General features: G+C 50.0%; 1 protein-coding gene across 1 annotated transcript in view; it reads left to right on the top strand.

Annotated features, from left to right (window-relative positions):
• Positions 1-22,445, top strand: part of LOC137441535 (RNA-binding protein 44-like) — a 46,088-nt gene extending 23,643 nt beyond the window's left edge. Inside the window, exons 17-18 of the mRNA XM_068139200.1 lie at positions 12,408-12,546; positions 21,424-22,445. Coding sequence (XP_067995301.1) covers positions 12,408-12,546; positions 21,424-21,679 — 395 coding nt within the window. The 3' untranslated portion in view covers positions 21,680-22,445. The remainder of the gene's footprint in view (positions 1-12,407; positions 12,547-21,423) is intronic.
• Positions 22,446-25,652: the final 3,207 nt, after the last annotated feature.

Here is a 25,652-nt window from a genome sequence, read left to right as displayed (position 1 = left end):
TATTTTTTTTTTAAACAGGTGCCAAATCAAGCTGATAAGGCAGGACACTTCCAGCCAGTGGATTTGATGGTATTTGTATTAATTGGTGGTTGGAGATCCCACTCAAGCCCAGGTGTGAGTTGGGGGAGTAGAGTGGCACTGGTCACCAAGGGGTGGGGAGGGTGGCAAGGCAGGAGCTCTGTCGAACAGGAGGTGGTCACTGGTAGGGGCAGAGGTGGCCAGGTGAAATTGTAAAATTGTAGAATCAGGTGGGTTGGAGGGGACCTCATGTTGGATGATAGGTTGGACTCAGTGATCTCAAAGGTCTTTTCCAACCTGGTTAATTCAATTCAATTCAATTAAATTCGATTCTATTCTATTTTTTAAAAGGTCACATAGTCCAACCCTCCTGCAGACAGTGGGGTCATGTTCAACTAGAGCAGGTTGCTCAGAGCCTTTTTCAACCTGACCTTGAATATTTCCAGGGATGGGGCTTCTGCTAGCTCTTGGGGCAACCTGGGCCAGTGTTTCACCAGCCTCACTGCAAAAAAGATTAGTACTGAAAAGCTGTAATAAGATCCCCTCAGAGCCCTCTTCTCCAGGCTGAACAAGTCCAGCTCTCTCAGCCTGTCCTCACAGCAGATGGCTTCCAGATCTCTGATCATTTTTGTGGCCTCCTCTAGACCTGCTGCAATAGCTTTTGTGTTGAAGACTCCAGAGCTGGACACAGCACTGCAGGTGGGATCTCACCAGAGCAGAGCAGCTGCTTTTGCTGCAGCCCAGGCTACAGCTGGCTTCTGGGCTGTGAGAACACATTGCCAACTAACATCTAGCTTTTCACCCACTGGTGTACCCAAAATCCTTCTCCACTGGTCTGCGGTCAATCATTTCATCCCATAGCCTGTATTGTTGCTGGTAGTTGACTCAACCCATGTGCAGGTCCTTGCACCTGGACTTGTTTAACCTTATGAGCTTCACACAGCGCCACTTCTCAAGCTTGGGTAGGCTTGCCTGGGTAGTCTGAAGGCTGTAGTGGCTTTCTTTTCAGTCTCCCAAATTATTTTCCTTCCTGCAGAGCTGCCACCCTGTGTAGAAGGAAGACACCCCCCACACCAATGCCCAAGGAGAAAGGTGCTTCAGGCCAGATCCCTTGTCATATGGGCAAGATTTTTCACAGTAGGGAGGGCAAGTGCAGGTCCTCAGAAGTATGGGCAGGGAAATCTCTGTTATTATGTGGCCCCTTTGGTAGACAGCAAGAGCCAGGGCAGGGCAAGGAGGTGTCACACTGTGGAGACAAAGGCAAAGACTTCCTGACTCTTGTACTGGCCCTAATTAGGGACCTAGATGTGGAGCTGATGGCTGGGCTTGAGAGAATGTGCTGCTGCCCTGCTCCTTGTGCAGCCACAGAGGCGGGGTGGCAGAGTGGGGACCCAAGCTGTTCCTTTGCCTCTCTGGGGAAAAGAAGTCTCTGTGCTTGGGTGCAGCTGCTTTGGTAAAACCTGGTGCCTGGTACTGCTTCAGAGCAAGCCTGAGGTGATGCTTTTGTCCAACAACCCTTGGGCTGCCGAAAAAAGCAGCAGGGGTGTAGTGGATGGTAGTGCCCTGGTGCTGTGTGCCCTGTTTGCACAAGGAGGGGACCAAGGAATGCAGTGTGCAGGTATGGAGCTGTCACAGGAACTGGCTGGCATTTGTGCTGAGAGCTGTGTGCAGGTGCTGGGGTGCAGCTGAGCCAGAGCCGATGTTCATTTCCCATCTGCTTGTTTCCGTTTGACCTTCTCCTGTTACTGCCTTTTACTGTAAATAAGTCTTCATGCTTGGTGATGTTTATCCCCAGGAAGTGTTCCTGGAGCATCTCTGTGTTACCTCCAGCCTGGCACAGCTCTTGTGCTTGCTCTGCTTCTGGGGGACTCCTGGGGATACTCCTCTGGAAGCAGTGGGGGATGGTGCTGGCAGGACCACAGTGTGCCCTTCAGACCCACCACTCCTCCTGACAGTGTAGAAGCCTTTGGCCTCGTTAGAGAGCATCTGCCACCTGAGCTTTCCACATGGCCAGGTTCCTAACAGGGGAACGTCCCCAGCCTGGCCAAGCAGGGACTGACTTTCTCTGTTAGTTCTCCATTTAGGTACCCTCTGTCTTCCAAGCCATCAAAGTTTTACTGACCCTCTCCACTGCTCATGCCCCTGGCATGGCACTTAGCTGTGGGACTTAATGGAATTGACTGGCAAGTATTTATGTTGCCAGAGGTCAAGGGAGGCTGTTCTGTGAGCAAGCCTGGGTGGAGGGAGATGCAGTACATGGACTTGAGGACATGCTATGCCCTGGAACTGCAGCTCCTGCAGATTGCTCCCCAGAGCTGCATGAGCAAAGCCACAAGGGCATGGGTGTTTTTCAGAGGAATAGCTGATTTCCTAAAATAGAGCTTCCCTAGCCTTGTCTCTTTGCATTTAACAATTTTTCCCCTGCCTGAGTGACTTCTCTCCCTTTGAAATTTTCTGGGTCCTATGGAAGCTTTACCTGTCAGGGAAAATATGAGGTAAGCCCTCCATTTGTAGACCTTGCTGGGGAGCTCCAGTTGTGCTTTATAGCCACATCTATACTATGCATACAGATGGCTTCATTCAAGTAGGAGCCAGGATAGTTTCCTTCTGCTTCTCCATCTGTAGCACACACACCCCCTTCCCCCCACCCCAGGTCAGAGAGGAGGCAGAGAGCTTCCCAAAGCAAGTGGTGGCAGCATGTCCAAGACATCCTGAGATCAACCCTCCCAGGTGCCAGGAGACAGGCAGATGTTCCCCTCACCTCCCAGCATCTGCTCTGCTTCTGGAGTCCTTGCTGCCCAGTAACTCAATGGCCTGTTGAAAAATCCCTTCTCCCTTTCAGGACCCCCCCCAAATCCTCTGAACTCCCTCTTAGTTTACATCCTGAGTGACTATGTTGGGAAGGAAAAGTCTGCAGATTAAGGAACAGAATCACAACATGCCAAGTGAAGACTTTTGCAGCAGACAGGGAAGGCAGAGGCTTCCTGATCTGGGGACCTGAGGATACTCCAGAAGCATCAGGGAGCAGGTCTGGGACAGAGCAACTCTCTGAACTGATGCTGTCAGGATGAGAAGTGCCCTGCTTGCATTAAACAGGATGGTGAGTGACTGCTTTGTGTGATCAATGAGTCCTGAGATCCCCAGGTGGTGTGCTTGGGGGTTGCTAGTGCTAGCATAGGCTCTTCCCACAGGCTCACCTGCCACCAGCCAAGAACCTGCATCCCTACAGCGAGGACTTCAAACACATTCATGAGTTTTTGAGGTCTCTAAACTGGATGGGTGCAGGGAGCATGGTGTTTTGCTGTGGTGAAGGCAGCAGCAGCTTGTCCAAGAAATGGATTAATAAATGAAACTTTTGAGAGACTGCACATCATCCATTTTCCTTGACCCAACTTATTTTGCCAGAGGTGGCAGCAGGTTAGTTCTGGCAGCGTCAGGCCTGGTGGGTAGCTGGCTGTGGGCTCTTTTTCTGCCTGTTAAATAACAGCTACAGGTTTTCTGCATTTACAAGTGCTTTGCAGAACAGAATGATGATCACAGAATCTCAGAATATTAGGGGCTGGCAGGGACCTTGAAAGATCACCTAGTCCAACCCCCCTGCCAGAGCAGGATCACCTGTACCAGATTGCACAGGAACGCATCCAGGTGGGTTTTGAATCTCTACAGAGAGGGACATATCTTCATATGTTGTATTTCAACATGGGTCTGGTCCTCACCTGCAGTTGAGGAAAGTGAGATACCTGGAGTTAAAAGCTGTTTCTCAGGCCAGGACAACACTTTGAGCAGGGAGGCTGTGCCTGGGAAGAGCAGTGTGGAGAACCCTGTGCCCCACATTGTCCTTTTACCATGTTTGCTGGGCTTGGGAGGAAAAGCTATCTGGAGCTGTAACACAATGCTCCTCTAATCTGGACTACGAAATCACCACAAGGAGATGCTAAAAGTCTCCATGGATGCTCTCCTGCAATGGGCTAGTAGTGAGAGGGAAAGATGCTGGAGATGAAATATTACCAAGTTTGGGAGAAAAGAGGAGATCAGAGTATCATAGAATCATAGAATAGAATCATAGAATCAACCAGGTTGAAAAAGACCTCAAAGATCACCAAGTCCAACCTGTCACCCAAGACCTCATGACTACTAGACTGTGGCACCAAGTGCCACATCCAATCCCCTCTTGAACACCTCCAGGGATGGTGACTCCACCACCTCCCTGGGCAGCACATTCCAATGGCTAACAACTCTCTCTATGAATAACTTTCTCCTCACCTCCAGCCTAAACTTGCCCTGGTGCATCTTAAGACTGTGTCCTCTTGTTCTGGTGCTGATTGCCTGGGAGAAGAGACCAGCCCCCTCCTGGCCACAACCTCCCTTCAGGTAGTTGTAGACAGCAAGAAGGTCTCCCCTGAGCCTCCTCTTCTCCAGGCTAAACAATCCCAGCTCCCTCAGCCTCTCCTCATAGGGCTTGTGCTCAAGGCCTCTCCCCAGCCTTGTTGCCCTTCTCTGGACACGTTCCAGTGTCTCAATGTCCTTCTTAGACTGAGGGGCCCAGAGCTGTACACAGTACTCAAGGTGTGACCTAACCAGTGCAGAGTCCAGGGGCACAATGAATTCCCTGCTCCTGCTGGCCACACTATTCTTGATGCAGGCCAGGATGCCATTGGCCTTCTTGGCCACCTGGGCACACTGCTGGCTCATGTTCAGCCAGCTGTCAATCAGCACCCCCAGGTCCCTTTCTGTTTGGCAGTTCTCCAGCCACTCTGACCCCAGAGGACTAGCCTGGGGAAAGGTTGGGTAGAGCTTTCATAGGAAGTGATAAGGATAAGGTTAGGCATGAGGATGGAAATGGAAATGGATGGAATAAGAGGATGGGAATTTGCTGGTGGTGGGGCAGATTGGGTAGGCTACTTGAGAAGGGGTTGGGGCTCCATCTCCCCTAAGATCACTTGTGAAGTTTTTGTGCCGGTCCATTTCAGTTCCCAAGCTGCTGCACAGCCCTGACAGCCCCAGGAGCTGCTGCCAGATCCCAGCAGCTTGGGGCAGGTGCCACTGCCCCCAGCCTGACCCAGCCAGGCAGGGATGAGAGGCTTTAAAAATACATCCCCAGTGCAAAACCCGGACAGGAATAGCCCAGAGGGGTCATCTGACTGAGGGGGCACATCCCAGGCTGTCAGCAAGCAGAGATGTTAGTGGATGGCTCTCTCCTTTCTGACAAAGAAATAGCATTGAACAAGCCACCCAACACCAACATCTGCAGCTCCAGCTGAAGGGGCTCATGTGTTTGCAAAGCACAAGCTTCATTCTTTCCTGGTGAACTAAGGGAAGTGTTTGCAAGCTCTGAAGTCTTTGCTGAGTTGGTGGCTTCCTGAAGCAGTCCCAGCAGTAGATATATTTTTAAGCAGATGGTGCCGGGCTGCTCCTGGGGGTTATGAGTCTATGGATACTAGAAGAGTAGTCATGCCTTTCTTCCTGCTTCTCCCTAACTGGCATGGGTGACTTCCCCTCTCTCTCTTGTTTCGTGGCATGAGGTTTCTTGCACAAGACCTGAGCTTCCTGCTATGTTATGCAGTGGTTTGATTTTTAAGCCCTATCCAGAGCTGTACCTCATGAAGGTCTTTAGAACCAGGCACAGAAGATGCTCCTCAAGTGGGTGAGACGCAGAGGAGGTCGATCTGCAATGGCAGGATTGTAGCTCTGTTGGTACAGCCTACGTTTTGGGGAAAGCATCTGACTTTCAGCTACTACCATGGGGGCCAGTGGCTCCCTACAAAGCAACAGGCTGGAAATACTGCTGTGGCAAATCTAACTGTGTCTGCGGAGCACAAAATTTGGCTTAGGTGTGGATACACACAGACAGGCAGTCAGGGAGGTCCTGAGGGCAGGTTTGCAGCAACACTGGCAGTCCCATGTTGATAGTTTGCAGGCAGCAGGCAGAGCTCAGCCCAGCCCTTTACGTGCGAGCACTGCTGGGAGCAGTGGGTTTATTTTTAGCCCTGTGAGCACTTACTCCATTCCCTACAAAACCATATGCTGCCTCCAGCGAGGCTGGCTTGATGGCTTTGAGTCAACAAAGCAACCCCCTGCCAGAGTTTTCTGTGTTTTGGTCACAAACCAGGATGTTTGTCACATGCATCTTCTGCCTTTTGCCCCTGTGTGCTGTCCCTGCTCTCCCATGCGTGCTTTGGATACAAAGTTTTGGGCTGGGTCTGACCCTTCCCTCAGCTTTATCTTTCAATCCGGGAAGGGCACTGGGGTGCTGGGAGAGACCTTGCTCTAACATAACCCACAGAGGCTCCCATGGGTTCATCAGCCCCTTTGCTGGGAATGCTAGAAGCTCAACAGGCTTAAGATGAAAACTGAAGCTTAATAACTAATTAGCAGTGGATGTGGTGGCTCCAGTGAGCGAAGGCAAAGATGCTGAGAAATGCATTTGGTGAAGACTGTCTCAGATGGTCTGCTTGCAGGTGTGGGTCCCAAAATGAAGGTTGAAAAGCAAAATAAGGCAACCTGAGGCTGAAGAACATGTGCTCCCCAACTGCAGAGTGGCTTCCAAGGCTTCTCAGGCCTATGGCTGCAGAATCTCTCTGCTCAAAACCTGCTCTCACCAAGCCATGTGGTACGTCCAGAGCTGTGGTCTCCACTTGAGGCTTTTGTATTCAGGACAAGTGGCCCAGCAGGGACAGCTATGAGTCCAAGATGGCCAGGGGATGGTGGCTGCAAGAGAGTGGGACAAGTGAGGTTTGGGTTAACCACAAGTGACCATCTCCTCCTCAGTGTCATTCCCAACAGGTGTGTACCTGGTTTGGCAGCACACAGCACTTGTGTCCAGCCGGGATTTACCTGGTTTCATCTCACAGGTTCATACCTGCTGCGGCAAGATCTATCCTGCTGGATGGGGACGTGGCAGAGGCAGGGCTGGAAGTACACATAGCAAATGAGCTCCAGATTTCCAGCTCTAGTTGGGTTTTATTTTGCAGCTGGGTCCAAGCCACAGGGCTTGTTCTCAATAAAACAGAGTAAACAACCAGACCAAAAAGGAGGGGAAACCAGACTGTTTTCATCATGAGCTTACTGAGACACCTAATCATCTCATGGAGGGGGTCACAGCATTTGGGAGAAGCTCAGGAAAGGATACTGGGAAGTTTGTTCTTTGAGCTTTGGTGGTTCTCAGGCTTGGCTATATGTGGCTTGTTCATTGCCAGCCCTTTTGTGACTGTCACTTTGCAATCATCTGTCATCTTTTGGGCTTTAATGAGGCCTCTCAACTTTTAGAGGAATAACTGGATATTTTCTGCTCTTTGCTATGAAGTTCTGAATGGTTTCCAACAAAAATCCCTTGCCAGTCCAGCTGTAGCCAGGATGGTCTGGGCTTCTTCTTGGATGAGACTCCAAATGGTGGGGTGCAGTCCAGGTGCTGGGTAAGGAGCCCTCAGCTGCAGGAGGCACCTGACTGATGGCTTAGGGCTAAGCCTCAGTAGCCCAAACACTGTTAGGTGTTTCATAGGATGCTCCAGGACATCAATCCCAGGGCAAACGAGGATCTGGGATGCCTGAGAAAGCCTTCCTCCCAATTATCTCCTCATGACCTCTCTCCAAATGGTCCCTGTGAGGAGCCAAGTTAAGGATCCCTAAAGTTCCATCGTTTAATCAGCAGGGAAGGGCATTCATCAACAGTTGTGCAGGTATCATGCTGAGATAAACACCACATTGGATGGTGCCTCCTTCAGAAGGAGCAGTTGCCTGCAGAAGGCAGCACACACATGTGCTCCAAGAATGAACTTGGGGTGTTTGGGTGGCTCACCGTGGCATCAGCTGTATGGACACATGGGCTGGATAGACCTGGGAAGATGGAGATAAGCCACTGCTCCATGTCTAGGTGGCACTGAAAGACCGAGTGGGGCTTTGGAGGTACCACATGGCTCTGTTAGGATGTTCTCAGGAGATCACTGTGCAGCTACTGATGTTCTTTTCCCCAAAGGAACAGGGGACACATGAGCAGGGAGCTCTTGGAGGCAGCTCTGCCTCTGTACTGTCAGGTTTTGGAGCACATTTATTCAGCAGCTCCTTACAGCCTTCACGAATGGATGCTGCCAAGCACAGGGACATGACCGCTCCACAGCTCAGTTATTCACAGCTCACTGCAGCTGACTTGTGATACCTCTGTCAGCAGAGCTGAGCAGGGAAGGAAAACCTTCCGGAATAAGAGCCAGGAGATACGAAAATCCCTCGCTGCTTTTTTGTGCCCCTGGTCATTGCAAACCCTGCACCCATCCCAGCCTGAAGTGTTGATAAACGTGCCTTTGGGGGAAATCCAAGAAGCAGCAGGGAAATATCTGTGGGGTTAGATGGGAACCATGTGGAAACATGGCAGAAGGTTCTCCTCTCTTTGACCTCAAAATGTGCATTTAAAGCTAAGGCAAGTTGTCCCTGGCCAGCTGAAAACAGAAGAGCTTTTTGACCTCGCTGTGCCCAGCTCCATCCTTGCAGCATTTACACAATGGGCTCTACTGAGCCTTGCTCCACTTGGATGCTCTTTGCCTCTCACGTATAAAACAAAAGAGCCCTTTGCAACCTTAAAAGTCAAATGTCCTTGTGAAATGTCTTGGACACTGTCTGATGGATCTGCTTTCCCCAGTTCTCTGGGGAAAAAGATTTACAGACAGTCCCCATGTGTAGATATGGGAGATGGATGGGTCGAAACACCATCCTAGGAGTATGATGTCTACACTGCTTCTTGGGGGTTGCCAAGCATTGGGTGTTGGCATCTGCAATGGTCACTGCTGCAGAAGTCCTTGTGGGGAAGAAAGAACTCCTGCAGAACATTGCAAAGAGCTGCCAGAGTGGAAGGAAGGTCTGCAAAGGACTTTCAGAGCTGCAACAGGAGGCAGGAACAACACATGAGTGTACAAGTCACAGACTTGGCAATGACAAAGCTTGTGCTCTTTCTCCTGCCTGCCCACACCTGTATTCTGCCCACCACCATGTCCAAACCATCAGTGTCTTTTCAGCTGCTTTGATTGGCAACTGCAGAGAGCTCCTTGGGTTTATGTTTTCACTTGGTTTGGGCTGGTGTTTTTTTTTCCTTTCTTTTTATAGTAGGACTCATTTTCATGCTGCCTACCAGATAGAGATAGCTTGCAGCCACTCAAGCTGGCTTTGCAGCCACTTTGCAGTTTTCAGTTGCTTCATCCCCATGGTTTATTTAGTGTTTCTCATCCCTCCACCCAAGGTGGAGCTGCCTATTAAGGTGTTTTCCTCAAGGTCCATCCTGCAGGAGCAGCTGTGTGGTCATCAGGAAATGTTTGGGCATCTCTAAGGGTGGTTGTTTTTGTGGTAGCCGAGCTGTCTCTAGGCTCATTCATGTTAATTGGGAGCAGGGAAGAGCAAAGTCAGGCAAAAGGCAGCCTGACCGTGCTCAGTTAACTTCTGCTTCTCTTTCTTTTTGTGCTGCATCACTTTGCTGCTGCATTTCTTAAAGTGGCTTTGTCTTCCACAATCTCTCTCCTTACTTTGCGTGCCTTGCTCATTTCTGCCTGGTTCCATTTCCTCCTTTGCTCCTCGATCCCCTTGGCCACTTGTCTGCCTGTATTTTAACCTCTTCACCTCCCCTACTTTCCTTATCCCCCCCCCTCCCCCCCCCCCCCCCTCCCGTGTAGATCACGCCTGCTCTGTGCTCAATGTGTTCACTGACAGCATTTTCTCTGCAGGCTCTTTATCCAGAAACGTGATGGGTGTGATGTTTGAAGAGTGCTTGTCCTTGACAGTCTAGTGACCTCTTGAGGTGCCACCTGAACCTCCCTCAGTTGCTGGTGTGCACTCAGCCATGTCACTTTTCCACTTGATTCATCCAAATTTGAAGGGATGAGAAGGGGAGGAAAGCCTCCCAGCCATCAATCATCCCTGAGACTGCCAAGAACGAGATTAGCAGTCCAGCTCTCATGTAAAATTATTGCACCTTCCCTCCTCTTTCCTCTCCTCCTCCTCTTCTTCCTTGTTCTGTGCTTCACTTTATCATCTCAAACCTACCCATTTCAGAGTGTGCCTGGATGAAGCCATGTTGTACAGGTGCTGTGGGGTGAATCCTAGGTGGTAGCACCTGGGGAGAGCTTTAGATTGGGTTTGTTATTGCAGCAGTGAGGGTTTGCTGCTCCCTAGCCCCCTTCCCTTGGCTTGATAACCCAAGCTGTTTTATCTTAAGCCAGACTAAAGTGGCTGCCACAGCAGGAGGCAGAATCCTGCAGCCATCCAGGAACTTTGTCCAATGGTCTGGGTGCCCCTCACCACCCAAGTGCATTCCAAGTTCCCACCCATTGCTGTAGGATGCTGGTACCTAAGCACTCTAAGGATCTAGGGGCTGCAGGGGCACTGCTCAAGGAAGGCATCCCCAAGGCAGGAGTTGCTGGGAGATGTCTCACGGCTTTCATATGCAGATTGCTAAATAGGTGGCTACATTCTGTTTTGTTAAAAAATAAGACAAAAATAAAGCCCCCCTCTTCTGTGCAGTTATTCACACACAGCAAAAAATAGAGCTGGTATGTGATGCCTGCCTGCAATGTACTCCAGGAGCTGCAAAGGCACTGGCTGGCACGTTTGGACTAAGGGCAAGGTGTTATTTATAGCCAGGCTCAGTAAATCATGACTCTAAAGGCTTTTTCTGCTCCCTCTTTGTACCATTACTGTCCTTATCCCTTTCCACTTGCTAGCAACATTGTACTAATTGTGCATAGACTGGTAGGGAAGGAAGCACCACCTCTTTCTTCTCTGGTTCCAGCGCAGGAGGCACCATGTGCCAGAGATATGTACCCACAGGTGAACTAAATCAGGGCTGTGCAGATGAATTTCACTGCTCTTGTCCCTGTGCTCCATTGGAGATGACAGAATCATAGAATGGCTTGTGTTGGGAGGTTATCTTAAAGGTCACCTAGTTCCAACCTCCCTATGGGCAGAGACACCTCCCACTAGACCAGGTTGTTCAAAGCCTCATCCAGCCTGGTCTTAAACAATTCCAGGGATGAGGTGTCCACAGTTTCTCTGGGCAACTTGGTCCAGTGTCTCATAGTAATAAAGAACTTCTTCCTAACATTCAATCTAAATCTTCCCTGCTCTAGTTTAAAACTGTTGCCCCTTGTCCTACCACTACATGCCCTTATAAATAGCCCCTCTCCAGCTTTCCTGTAGGCCCCCTTCAGGTACTGAAGATGATATGAAGATGAGATGAATATTTGTTTCCAAGTGTGTCTCTCTGCTGATAATTTTTAAGGGGTCCTTTACTCAGCAGCAGCAGCATGGTACTTGCTGGGACACATGGAGTTATTCCCCAACTTCCTTCCACCCCCCTCCCCCCCTTCTTCATTTTGTGAATGGAAAAAACTGAGAATTTACAGCCCAAAGATGTGTGTCAGGTGATCAACAGAGAATAAATCTGTGTCCATATGTGTGATTTACCTGGCCTACACTGCATGTTGATTTATTTAGTGGCAGGCACTGGGGAGGACAGCAGAGGGTGATGCTGCAAGCTCAGAGGGCTGTGAAGAGGGAAATAAAACCCTGAGAAGGAGGTTTAGCAGAAGCTGATTGAGAGTGGGGCTGCTTTAATGTCTAGCTTTGCTTTGACAGATGGCTTCTGCAGGAAAACCTGGGGGTTGTAGTGGATGAATGGTTGACCATGAGCCAGCAATGTGCTCTTGTGGCCAAGGTGGTCAATGGTATCCTGGGTTGTATTAGGAGTGGGGTCAGTAGGTCGAGGGAGGTTCTCCCCCTCTACTCTGCCCTGGTGAGGCCACATCTGGAGTACTGTGTCCAGTTCAGGGCCCCTCAGTTCAAGAAGGACAGGGAACTGCTTGAGAGAGTCCAGCACAGAGCCACAAAAATGATGAAGGGAGTGAAACATCTTCCTTACGAAGAGAGACTGAGGGAGCTGGGGCTCTTTATCTTGGAGAAGAGGAGACTGAGAGCTGACCTCATCAATGTTTATAAATATGTAAAGGGTGAGTCCTGAGAGAATCGAGCCAGGCTCTGCTTGGTGATGCCCAAGGACAGGACAGGGGGCAAAGGGTGGAAGCTGAGGCATAGGAAGTTCCATGGAAACAGGAGGAAAGATTATTTCACTGTGAGGGTGACAGAACACTGGAACAGGCTTCCTGGGAGGGTTGTAGAGTCTCATTCTCTGGAAATATTCAAAACCTACCTGGATGTGTTCCTGAGTGGTGTGCTCTAGGTGATCCTGCCCTGGCAGGGGGGTTGGACTGGATGACCTCTCAAGGTCCCTTCCAGCCCCTAACATTCTGTGATTCTGTGAAAAGTTGTGAGGTGACCACACAGTGTGTGGCTAGGGCCTGTGTCTGGGTTGTGACCCACCAGGGCAGAAGCTAACCGCAGTAACTGTTACCTTCCAGCCCATCACTTCATCGCAGCGACGGCATGCCAGGAGGCCGACTACGGCTGGATGATTCGGCACTACTGCCTGAAGCAGTTCCAGCTCAGCATGGAGGGCATCGGCCAGCGCCTCTGGTGTGACTGGGACGAGACTGTGGGGTAAGTGAGGACCCTCTGCTCACCACTCTCTTCCCATAATCCCATCAATGGGATTAGTTAGACCTTGCTTTCCTTTTCCATCCAATGGTGGCTTGGATAGAATAGAATAGAATAGAATAGAATAGAATAGAATAGAATAGAATAGAATAGAATAGAATAGAATAGAGTAGACCAGACCAGACCAGATTGGAAAAGACCTTCAAGATCATTGGGTGATGGGTGCACTCTGTGCTGGGTTAGGAATTGGCTGGATGGCTGAGCCCAGAGAGTGGTGCCACATCCAGCTGGCACTTTGGCCACCACAACCCCATGCAGTGCTACAGGCTGGGGTCAGAGTGGCTGGAGAGCAGCCAGGCAGAAAGGGACCTGGGGGTGCTGACAGCTGGCTGAACATGAGCCAGCAGTGTGCCCAGGTGGCCAAGAAGGCCAATGGCATCCTGGCCTGTATCAAGAACAGTGTGTCCAGCAGGAGCAGGGAAGTCATTCTGCCCCTGTACTCAGCACTGGTTAGGCCATACCTTAAGTCCTGTGTCCACTTCTGGGCCCCTCAGTTTAGGAAGGATATTGAGACACTTGAAAGTGTCCAGAGAAGGGCAACGAGGCTGTGGAGGGGTTTGGAGCACAAGCCCTATGAGGAGAGGCTGAGGGAGCTGGGGTTGCTTAGCCTGGAGAGGAGGAGACTCAGGGGTGACCTTATTGCTCTCTACAGCTACCTGAAGGGAGGTTGTAGACAGGCGGACATTGGTCTCTTCTCCCAGGCAGCCAGTACCAGAACAAGAGGACACAGTCTCAAGCTGTGCCAAGGGAAGTTTAGGCTGGAGGTGAGGAGAAAGTTCTTCATAGAGAGAGTTGTTAGCCATTGGAATGTGCTGCCCAGGGAGGTGGTGGAGTCACCATCACTGGAAGTGTTTAAAAAGAGACTGGATGAGGCGCTTAGTTCTATGGTTTAGTTGCTTAGATGGTGTTGGGAGATAGGTTGGACTTGATGCTCTCAAAGGTCTTTTCCAACCTGGTTGATTCTATGATTCTATGATTTACATTCTACCCCTTTTTTACTCAATCTGTGGAAAATTTTCCTAGGCATCAGCCTAAAACTACCACCATGTGTAGGGAGGTCTGTGGTGTGTTTATTTCATGGTGGGGGAAAACAAAGGAGACATTTGACTTCACTTTGCTGGTGATGCTGCCCTGGGTCCACCTCTGCTCCTCAGTGTGATAGAAACCTGAATATGCTGAGCAGAGTCCAAAGAAGGACTGCAAAAATGATGAAGGGACTGGAACATGTCTCCTATAAGGGAAGGCTGAGAGAGCTGGAGCTGTTCAGCCTGGAGAAGGGGAATCTTATTAAATTCTATAAATGTCTGAAGGGAGAGTTCAAAGAGGATGGAACCAGGCTCTTCTCAGTGGTGCCCAGTGAGAGGAACAGAGGCAGTGGGCACAAATGAAGCAAGGGAGTTTCCCTCTGAACATCAGGAAACACTTTTTTCACTGTGAAGGTGTCCAGGCATTGGCACAGGTTGTCCAGGGAGGTTATGGGGTATCCTTCCTTGGAGATATTGAAAAGTTACCTGCATATGGCCATGAGCAACCAGCTGTAGGTGGCCTTCCTTGAGCAGAAGTGTTTGGATGAGATGGGGTAGACCTCCAGAGTTCTACAGTTTTCAACATAAGTAGTTGAATGAGCCCAACATAAGCCATGCTTGGAAATCAGGATATCAGCCTTGCTCAATACAGTTCTGCATGTATGAGAAAACCACAGGAACTTTGACAGGAGAAGACCACTTGTGCTGAGTATTAAGGCAGCAGTAGACTGGAATCCCTGTCACAGCTCCATTACCTTTTCTGGTGACTTGATGGACATATTTTCCATGAGATTTTTCTCTTTTTTTCTCAGCACTCAAGTCCTCCAGACAGTCCAAGATGCCCTAGTAGCTCAGCTTGAAAACCCACAACCCACAGAGATGCTCTCAGGTCCTCTCTATTGGAAAAATCTGAGGCTGTCCCACTGGCCCTACTGGCTTGCCCACTGCTTCTAAAAGCAGTGTGTTGAGGGAGAGGCTGGCACGGTACAACATGGCTGTCTTTTGCCAAGCCTCCTGTTTGTAATCAGTGTCAGGGAATTAGTGCTGATTTGTGACTCAGGAGAAGCAAAGATGTGGTCTGCTTTCCTGATGGAGCACTCAGCAGCATCCTTGTGGGAATAATGAACCACAGAATGGTAGGGTTTGGAAGGCACCTCTGGAGATCATCTAGTCCAAACCCCCCACCAAAGCAGGGTCACCTAGGGCAGGCCACACAAGCATGCATCCAGGTGGGTTTTGGAAGTCTGTAGAAAAGCAGACTCCCCAACCTCTCTGGGCAGCCTGTGGTTCCAGTGCTCTGTCACCCTCACTGTAAAGAAGTTTTTCCCCATGTGGAGGTGAAACATCCTATATTCCAGTTGGTGTCCATTGCTGCTCCTCCTATCACAGGGCACCAGTGAAAAGAGACTGACCCTTACTTCTTGACATCCACCCTTCAGATATTTGTAAACATTGACCAGATTCCCTCTCAGCCTTCTCCAGGTCTTTCAGGCTTTCCTCACAAGTTCCAGTCCCTTAATCATGCTCATAGCTCTCCATTGGACACTCCGTAGTATGTCTCTGTCCCTCATGAGCTGTGGAGCCTGGAACTGGGCACAGGACTCCAGAAGTGGTCTCGCTAGTGCAGAGCAGAGGGGAAGGAGAATCTCTCTTGACCTGCTGGACAGAGGGTGATAAGGGAACCCTACTTAATGCAAGAGCATTGGGAAGAGCAGTGACATTGCCTTTGGGGAAGGTGCTGCTCTGTGGGGGTCACGTTTGGCTTTTCTTTTTGTTTATTTTTATTACAAACCATCTGAATGATGTTCACTTTGGATCAGCTCTTCCCTGGTTATCATCAGCAGAGCTGAATCTTTCAGTACCAGCACAGTGGGAATCATTTTCCTGGTGAGATGGTCTTGAAGGTCTAAAAAGAGTTTAAAAAAATCCCTTGTGGTCCACTCTGAGCTCAGCCTTCCCTTATAGGAGACATGTTCCAGTCCCTTCATCATTTTTGCAGTCCTTCTTTGGACTCTGCTCAGCATATTCAGGTTTCTATCACACTAAGGAGCAGAGGTGGACCCAGGGCAGCATCACCAGCAAAGTGAAGTCAAATGTCTCCTTTGTTTTCCCCCACCATGAAATAAACACACGACAGACCTCCCTACACATGGTGGTAGTTTTAGCAGATGTTGCTGTATGCCTTGAGTGTTTTGCACAGAGAAAAAAAGAGAGGGTTTTGTAAGATTCTGGTTGATTTCTTGATCTCTTGCTTCATGCCCCTTCATGCCCCATGTGCCAAATTAATAGATATCTATGTGAGTATGTAAACAGACATCTATATGTACAGTTAGTTAGCTGTGGAACAGGACAGCTTGGATTTTCCTTTCTCTTTATGGGTGTCAAAATGGAGGGGAAGAATGTTTCTGGTTCTGGAAAACCTCAGCTGATCCTTGCAAATATCCAGGGATGCTGCCACTGCTCCAGCCCCCAGATGCATTGGGGGTCTGTGCAGGACCCATCCTCCTCTGCACCTTTGGAGGCAGCTTCCAGATGTGGTGAGTGGCAGGCAAAGGTGATAACCATCTCCTTGGTGTCTCCTGGCTTTGCTAGGGGTGAGCTTCTGCCCCTGAGGCCATCCCAGCAGAACTGCCACCAACCACAGCTGCCCCAGCAGCAGGATCTTGTTTTGGTCCAGGTTTGGTGCTACCTACCAGCTTGATGAAATGCAATCTACCTCCTCCTCCAGATCTTTGCTTTCTCCTTGCAGAGGAAGCAAAGGTGTATTAAAGAGCTTGTTCTTTATCTCTGGCATCCTGCTTTATTTCTAAATAGCTTTCACTAAACTTGTTAGCTGTGAGGCACTTGGAGGAAATGTTGATAAACTTGCAATGGTTAATGTCATTGTGTGAGGCTACTTACTCCGTGCCAGCACACAGCTCAGGGTTATTTAAGAGATGACATTCCTCTGATCCTCCTGTGGCTGCAGGACACTGGGAAAATTGGATAGAAATAGCTCAGCTACTCTGTAAATAAGCTTCTCTGCAAGGATATGGGGTTTGGGTGGCTACCTCACTCAGCACCCTTGCTCCTGGGGCATGCATGAGATTCACCATCCCTTTTTAGGAGTAAAAGATCTGACAGGAGATGTCCCAACAGGAGTGGGCAAGGGGGCAGCATAGGTCTGGCTGTTCAACCCCCTGACTTTATGTGGAAGGGTTTGACTTCCACCAGGTGTGAGATGATGAAAGAGGACATCTGCCCAGAGCCTGTTTCCTCTCCACATCTTTCCCCAAAAGAAGGAGTCTTGTTGCTTGAAACCTCTGTCTGAAATGAGAAGAAATGTTTGAAAGTTTTGCCTCTGCCAGGCTCTGTACCAGCAGCAGCATCGAGTCTGGAGCTGTGATTTCTCGTGTGTGGCTTTTAGTGGGGAAATGCCCCTCAGGCCCATCATGTACTGCTCAACTGAGAACGACACCATGGGAATATCTGCATAAATGAGTTGTCTCAGAAGAGTTTATAATTGTGCTTTATTGGTCTTATTTATAGGCTGCAGACTATCCTCCCATCAGAGGCATTAACCAAGCTCTGGTACTGCTGTGTTCAGATGTAATGGAATGGCCTCTCTGGGCCAGGTGAAATTGGGCTTGGACCACATGGACAAGCGCCTGCTCTCTGAAGAGTTGTGTCTGGCACTGTGAAGCTTGGCTGGCTTTCTTAGCTGTGCTCATTTGAGAAAAGTTGGGGTGGGGTTATCTGCAAGCCTTTATCATGCACATGGGGAACTCATCTGAGCCATCAGACGTTTCAGGAATGGGATGCCAGGTGGTTGCTCATTAAATAACTCCTTCAGGGAGTTGGCCGTGAACACCGCTTCCTGGGAAGGGAGAAGGACTGCTTCTGAGAGGTGTTTTCCCTGGGGTCATCTGGTTTCCTTCCCTCTCTTCCTCCCCAAAGGAAGAGCCATTTGCCATGGCCTGATGCTCCTGCTGGAGCCATGCATGCCATTGCCTGCTAGGTCAGTTGCCCACCTCCCTGGTCTGTCCAGCCTCTCCATGGCATTTCCCCATGGATCCCTGGCCTGAGAGCAATTTAGACCAAGCACTCTGGTGGATTTTCTTTTCCCCAGGGCTTGCAGCCATCCTGATATCTAAAGCTGGAGCTGCATTGTGATACGGCTGTATGGTGGAGGCTGAGCTGCTTTGACCAGGAGCTCAGCTGTGCGTGACCAATTCTCCTGGAGCTCAACGTGGCTATTTTGATTCCAGGTCCAGATAGATCAATCAGTGTGGCTGTTGAGCCAGAGGATTAGCTGTGGTGTCCCTCAGGGCAGCTATTTTGGGGATGTGGAACTCTGCTGGTAGAGCTGAGGCTGTTGGAGGGGTTAGGCTGCCAGCCCACTCATCCATGAATGCATCAGCAGGGCTGAGGACTTGCAGATATGTTTCCAGCACAGTTTTGGCTCATGGTGGGCTGTGGCCAGGGCACAGCTTTGCAGGGTGGATTTGCACAGTGTTGGTGCACCAGGCAGCAGCAAGCAGGATGGGATGATGCCTGCTGCACAGAGCCCTGCGCAGCTGCAGCTGTCACTCCAGCTGAGCCAGGCACCTTCATCCCAAATATATCTACATGGCATGCCTAAAATTCTCCAGGGAATGCTTGCCCCTCGCTGTGGACATCCTGCAGGAGAGGAGCTCACCAGTGCTGGTCTGACATCTGCAGCCAGATGCAGAGCTGAGGGATGATGCTGCCAGCTCCCAGCACGCCTGGTGGCTGGCCCTGCCCCTACCCCTGCCACAGGGCTGCTTTCACAGCTGTCAGTCTACTCAGAGCCTGTCTCCAGGTTATTTATCCATTATCTTATAGAAAACAGATGGATCTATTATCTTATTATTTTATTATCTACTTCTGGATACCTCTGCAGCCTGTCTCCAAGCTCGCCCTGCAACTTTGCAGAGGATGAAGTCAGTTTTGACTTTTAATTTTGTTACTGGTTGGATTTTTTCTCTTCTGAAGCAAGGGGTTTAGGGAGGAGAAGCCCTGATACTCATGGCCAAAGGGAGATCTGGCCATTCTGTGATCCCCAACCAGCATCCACCATCGGCACCCAAGCGCTGGCAAAGAATAAATGGCAGATCAGATTCCAGTCTCAGTTGCAGTAGTAAAAAAACAGAGGCATTGCTTAGGATTTACAGCACTGTGATCATTCAAATCCCATCAAAACATAAATCAGCCCTTGATTGCTTCCCACCAGTGGCTTGTCCATGTCCTGCCCATGGGCATTTGTCCCCACATGGTCCCCATGCTGCTGGGCCTCTCTCTACAGCAGCATCCTTTAAACCCAAACTGTTTCCATGGCAATGAAGAAAACAGTTTTAATTGCAGTTCACATTGGGTAGGGAAAAAAAGACACTTAGAACTATGCACAGCTGTATTTTTGAGGGTAGGGCTGCCTGTCTCCCTGCTTCAGCCTCTGGTGGTGGGATGACTTGGGAAAACCTGCCCTGTCCCCAGTGCTGCCCTGCAGCAGCTCAATAATCACCATGGTTTTAATACTACTTTCATCAATTCAGCAATTCAAGCTAGTCTTTTAAGACATTTTCAAGGATTTTAAATCAAGATGCTGGTCTTTAAGGCAAAACTGAGAGAGAGAAGAGGGAGGGCAGGAGAAGGAGTGGGTGTGGGACAGGAAAACAACCTCTTGAGATTTTTCATCAGCAGCATAGGCTGAATTCCCCAGTGGCACATCGCTGGCATGGTGCTAATATAATAAAGCAACTTTGTTTGTGGGGAGAGAATGAACCAGATGCCTCTTTGAAGATGCAACAGGATGAGCACTGTCCATGAGCTCATGGCTGTGGCTGGGAAGAGCACGCTCAGCCTCAGGCATCAACACTGCTGCTCTCCGGTGGGATCTTGATCCCTTCTGACAAGGCATCGCAGGCAGCAGCCTGGGTCTAAGTGGTCTGGATTATCTGTATCCCAGTGAATGGATCCCTCTGGTACCTACCCTCTGTAGTAGCTGCTGGATCACCCTTGGCCAAGAGCTCAGCAGCCCTGCTTGGCATCTCTACACTTCTAGCTGTTGCTGAAAACGTTTCCTGTTTTCTTCCAGTCTCTTCCTGCTCGCTCTTGCTGGGCTTTGCGGGGGGTGTGTGGGGTTAATGAGCAACTATGCCCACAATGCCACCCTGCTCCTGCTGAGGACACAGTCCCACTCAGAGCAGGGTGGCTTTAACTAACACAGGGACTATGGACATAAAATGGACAGAGTTGGGGTATTTTCGGTCACAGCTACAGCCCCCCACCAGGATGGCAGGACTTCCATCCATGTCTGGACAGTTGTAGCCCCACAGCCACCACCTTGTCTTGTGGGGGCTGTAGGCACTCTCCTCATGTCCATCCTCTCCCCAGCTGGCGCACACAGAGCCTTCGGAGCACTGAAATACAGCTGCTGCCTCAGTGCAAAGTGTAATTACAATTTATCCTCATTTACTGACACCACTTTGCTTTGGCCACTTGCACATCTTCACGTATCCTGACAGGAGCAGCTATTTATCAGCACGAAAGCACACTTGCAGCCAGGGCAGGGCTGTGCGGCCCTTCAGCTTTAAAAATAGCTTTGATTCGCTCCTCCCCTAACTCTTTTCGCTCTGGCTTGGGAAGATCCTTCAGCAAGGCCGCTGATGAAGGGGAAAGAGTAATTTTGCACATCAGGATGCTAAGCAGAATCTGCTTTCCGTAGCTCCGGGCGCCCCGGTAATTAAATCAGCGGAGTCCGCAGGGGCTTTCTGCGGCGCTGCCGTGTGGCGATGAGCACGGCACGGCCGCCGCCCGCCCGCACGCCTGGCTTTGAGACGCAGAGCGGCTGCAGCGAGTTGCTGTGAAGCTGCTTACAAAATATTTCTTCCCCCCCAGGCGGGTTTTTAATTGAATGGTTGGATTTTGATTTGCTTTGCTTCTCTAGGATTAGATGTAATTGGGATGGGGGGGGAAGGGAATTGTGTGTATATACATATATGTATGTATGTATGTATGTGTATATATATACACACACACATGCACTCCCCCCCCCCCCCCCCCCCGCATAGCCAATTTTAAACCAGGATTTGAAGCTCAGGGTAGCACCTCTTCTTCTAAAGGATGGCTGGTTGGACCAGCAGAGGGGCCATGCTCTCTCTGGGGTGCCTCTTGCTCAGGTTTCCAAGGATAAGATAAAAAACAAAACACAACAAATAGACTTGCTGGCCATTGAGCAGTGGGATGTGTGGTGGTACTGCAGCCTGACAAAGATTGGATGTTAGAAAAGTTCTTCCCCATGAGGGTGGTGAAACACTGGAACAGGTTGCCCAGGGAGGTGGTGGAAGCCCCATCTCTGGAGAGTTTTAAAGCCAGGCTGGGCAACCTCATCTAGTGTGAGGTGTCCGTGCTGGTGGCAGGGGGTTGGAACTAGATGATCCTTGAGGTTCTTTCCAACCCTTACAATTCTATGATTCTAAAGCAGGGTGCTGCAGATTGATGAGCCCCACAAGAAATGTCCCCACGTTGCCCCCATTTCTAGGCAATTAAAATAATTTTGAATAGCTTCAATGTAGTTATTTCTGTTCTCTTTTGGATGAACCCACACAAGGTAAAGGAGGGAGGCCTCAAAGGCCAACAGCCAGCTCTGTGGCCCAGGATGGGTTTCCTGAAGATCTGTGGATGTCTCTTCCAACCTGTAATGTACTGTGATATATTTTAATCTTACACAGGGTGGCATGCTCGTGGCTGGCTGCTGGTCCCTGATGCCACCCCGGTGGCTTTGTCTGTGTTGCAGCACCTACGGGGAGCTGACGAACTGCACGGCCCTGATCGCCGAGCGGCTCGACTGCTACTGGCCCAACCGGTTGGTGGATGAGTTCTTCGTGGCCGTCCACAAGCAGTACTTCAGGAACTGCTCCCCCTCCGGCCGGGCGCTGCACGACCCTCCCAACAGCATCCTCTGCCCCTTCATCTTGCTGCCTGTCCTCGTCACCCTGCTGATGACCGCACTGGTGGTGTGGAGGAGCAAACGCAGCGAGGGCATCGTGTAGGGACATCCTGCCGCCAATGCAGGGGCGGGATGGGATGGGGGGACCACCCCCTCAGAACATGCTTGTTTTTTGGGAAACCCTGGCAGAGGGGCATCCTGTGGTGGGAGTTCCAAGCCCTGGAGGCAGAAACAGCAATGCCACCGCTCCTCCCTCACCCGGTGCCACGGTACACCACACACGTGCCTCTTGCCCGGCGGTTTCCAAACGAATCCATTGAAGACATGGCTGCTTGGCAAGGCCCTCATGGGCTGCCTTGGTGGCAGGAGGCCCTCTTGGGTTGCTGGGGAGGACAGCTCGCCCCGGGCAGCAGCCTTTGACAGCTGCTTCCCCTGGCATCGCGTGCCAGAAGAGGAAAAAGTCTAAAGAAAAAAGAAGAAACAGAAGAAAAGAGGGTGGGGAGGGTGAAATCCTGCCGGCCCCGTGGTGCTGGCCTGGCACTGGGAAGTGCCAGTGGTGGGTTGGTGGGTCTGGGACACAAAGCCACCACAGCTTCCCCTTCCTGTGTTTTTTTTTCTCCACACCAGGAAAGGCATCTTCTCCCCATGGCCCCCAGCACACGGAGGAGGCCTGCAGGGGCTGGGTTTTGCCTAGGCATTGGGAAGCTATGCGTTAAAGTCAGCAGTTGCACCAGTGGTGGCCTTGGCAGTGCCCTGGGGCTAGCAAGCAACGGGAAGAAGGTGCTTTTCCTGCCTAAATAAATACAGAAATAAACCAGTTACCTGTCTCTGCTGCAAAGCATCAGTGCTCTGGGGTCAAGCTGGATTGAGGGGGCTTCACCAAAAGGTCCCCCATGATCCTGGAGCCTCCCCAGCAGCACTGATCCCCGTGCCATGGGCAACCTTTGGGGTACCATTGCGAGTCCCAGGAGTGGGTTAGGAGGCCTGAGTGGAATCTGCCCCTTCGAGGCAGCAGGGTCACTGGAGGGTGTTCCTTATGTGGGTTGGCGAGTCAGAGGTCCAGGCTGGAGGGAGGAGCAGGGTCAGTTCCCTGGTGGGAGACTGTGTAACGCCTAAACTGGCAGGGGATGACCCCCTGGCCCTGCCACTCAGTGCTTTGCTGTCTTTGGAAGGGGTCCCCTGGGGAGACCCAGCCACTGTTCCATCTGGCCCTCACATTTCCCCAGAACCTCCAAAATTGCACATGCTGGGCAGTGGGAGCCCCATGGGACCCAGCCAGGCTGGGCTGCCCAGTGCCAACTCCTGTTGCTCTTCTGGGATGCAGCAGAACTTTTTATTCTCTGCCATTTGATACTTGACACTTTTCTTCAAGGGCAGTTGAACAATTAAGAAAATAAATAATCAGCATTATTTGATGGGGAGCAGCCTGGGCTGAGGAATCCACAGATTCTGCAGCAAGGAAGAGCTGAAGAGACTTTTCTGGAAGTTGGTTACCCATCTAGGATAAAAATAAATATATTTTTAAAAAAACCAAACCCAAACAACAAACCCACAAGGAAAAAAAAAAGGAACAGCTGTTGCAAAAGCTACCCAAAAGTTACAAGAGCGATTCACACACAGGTACTATTTGCTGATGAGCCTCCACCTACTGACCAGCCCTAGGGGAAGTGACACTTTGTGGGCACTTAGGAGTTTGCCTTGTGCCACCATGAGATACTAGGCCAGATATTAGGAAACACTTCTTCACTGAAAGGGTTATCAAATGTTGGGAGTAGTCTGCCTGGGGCAGTGGTGGAGTCAGGGTCCCTGGGGGTGCTCCAAGCGGCTGTGGGCCTGGTGCTTGGGCATATGGGTCGAAGGTTGAACTGGAAGATCTCTGAGATATCTCCCAATGATGTATATTCTGTGTGTGCAGGGAGTCCAGAGGGGTGAAGAGTGGAGATAAGCTCCCTGTGAGATAGCTGTAGGAGTGTTTTGGCCACAAGCAGTGAACTGTGCTCCTGGGGACACCCTAGCTTAGTGATTCAGTGAGAGGTGGAAATTGAAGGTGGCTGGTTGCATCTGCACAAATACACATCTATATAAAGGCATAACATTACATATAAATATGTATATATTTATATATTAAGGTCGTTGTACAGGAAAAGAAAATTGGTTTATTTTCCTGGACTATGTATGGGGTCTTCGAGGATGAGGCGTAACATTTTCCTTCCTCTGTGTTCTGGATGGGAAGAATCTGATACTCAGACCATCTACAGTATTTAGTAGTACCAAACTTTCAATGCTCTGCTCACTTCCTCTTGGTAAGCAAAAATACAGTGAAGAAATTCTACAGCAGGACTGCAGTGGGAGGTGGGCTTGGTTTAGATGATTGTATCCCTAGTTCTTTGCTCACAGGGCTGACAGGGCCCCAAACCTGCTGCTCTTTATACCACAGTTGCTCCTGGCTCTTTGAGGCAGTACCCTTCCTTTTCTCTGCCATGGGCACATGTGCAGTGGCTTCTAGGCAAGAGCAGGGAGCCAGGAAACAAGGACTTTGGCCCTTCTGCTGAAGCATGGAAGGTGATGTGGTACCAGGGTGCCTCTATAGCAAGGAGGGCTCATCTTTGTTAGAGCAAACTGGTTCACCATTTTCAGACAAAAAGAATCCTTTGATTCAGTGGGCATAAAAGAGACATACCTCCCACTGTTCCCATTTTTGTTTTATTCCTCACCTTCTCTGACATTACTGTTTTGGCAGCAGAGACCTGGCACCAGAGTTGCCTGCTTAATACAAGGTGCTCCATTGTCACTGTACATAGGTACAGTGGTGATGCTGCCCAAAGCTGAAGCTTATGACAAGGCTCTCCTGGCTGCATTTGGTCTCCCTGCTTTCCCAGACCTCCAGGACTGTCAACAGGAGTCTATGAAGCTGTCAGGGAAGACTAAAGCTCAGTGCAGCCTTGCTTGTTAAAAATTACAACCCAACCCTGCCCTGCTAATAATGGGGATAATTTTGACTTGCTGCAGTGCCTGCAGAGGAACAGCAGGAAAGAACGAAGCTTAGCCACTTGGCGGGGATGAAAAGCCAAGAGCCCCCGCCGAGCGTTACACATACACTTACTGCGTATGAAACCACACCAACATTTATTTCTATGGTTCATCTATTTATAAAAGCTTGAATCAGTTCCATGACACCTCCTCTGTGTGATCCCACAAGCACAATGTGTTTCGGTCTCCAAGGCTACGCTGATGCCCCGGCTGGGCAGCTCCAGGCATCGCCAGGGTCGGCAGGCGAGCAGCGGAGGGAGCTCTGGAAGGAGCTCTGGAACACGGCAGGCAGCAGACGACTTCTCACGGCATTGACGCTGAAGTGATTCCTGAGGTACATGCTACTCTTTTCTGAGGGATCTCTGCTTGCACAGGCTACGTGTTTGATACACAGCTACTTACAGAAAAGGCAATTACAGCATCATACCCTTCCAAGCTGCCAAAAAAGCCAGGCAGGCCGAGTGGCTAGCAGAGGGTGCCGAACAGCCTTGCTGTTCTCAGCTGCGCTATTAGTCATTCGCTTTCAGTGCAGGAGTTTGAAGAACACAATAAGGGTGGTCTCCAGCTAATGGTGCTTGAATTTACTTCCATCAGATCAAACAGCATCTGATGCTCCCTCACCACATCCAGATCAGAAAGCTAAAGGCAGATTTCTTACCATAAAAAGAAGAAAGAAAAAAAAAATCTCCCTTTCATTAGATCTTCACAGAAATATATAATATTTTTATATATATATATATATAATTTTACTAATACTACACATTTACTTAAGTTACAGATTAGCCTGCAGCTCTTTTACCTACTTCACACAGCGAATAGGAACGGGGCAAAAAGAAAAATACTGCAGCTCAAACAGGAGCTGAAAATAACAAGGTAAAAACTAAAAAAGAAAAAAGAAGTACTTACATCAAATGTTGGCCAGAATGTCAATAGCAGAAGTAGAACTTGACTTAGCAAGGTGCCTCCTGGCAAGCTCTGCACCTTAGCTGATGACTCTTGGGCAAAGCTTGTACTGTCTCTGCTCATCAAAGGCAACAGTTTTGTCA

This window comes from Melanerpes formicivorus, unplaced genomic scaffold (assembly GCF_026170545.1).
Source record: "Melanerpes formicivorus ecotype bairdi unplaced genomic scaffold, bMelFor1.0.p_v2 SCAF_5, whole genome shotgun sequence".
In the NCBI taxonomy this organism is placed as follows: Eukaryota; Metazoa; Chordata; class Aves; order Piciformes; family Picidae; genus Melanerpes; species Melanerpes formicivorus.
This window is presented reverse-complemented; position numbering and strand designations above follow the sequence as displayed.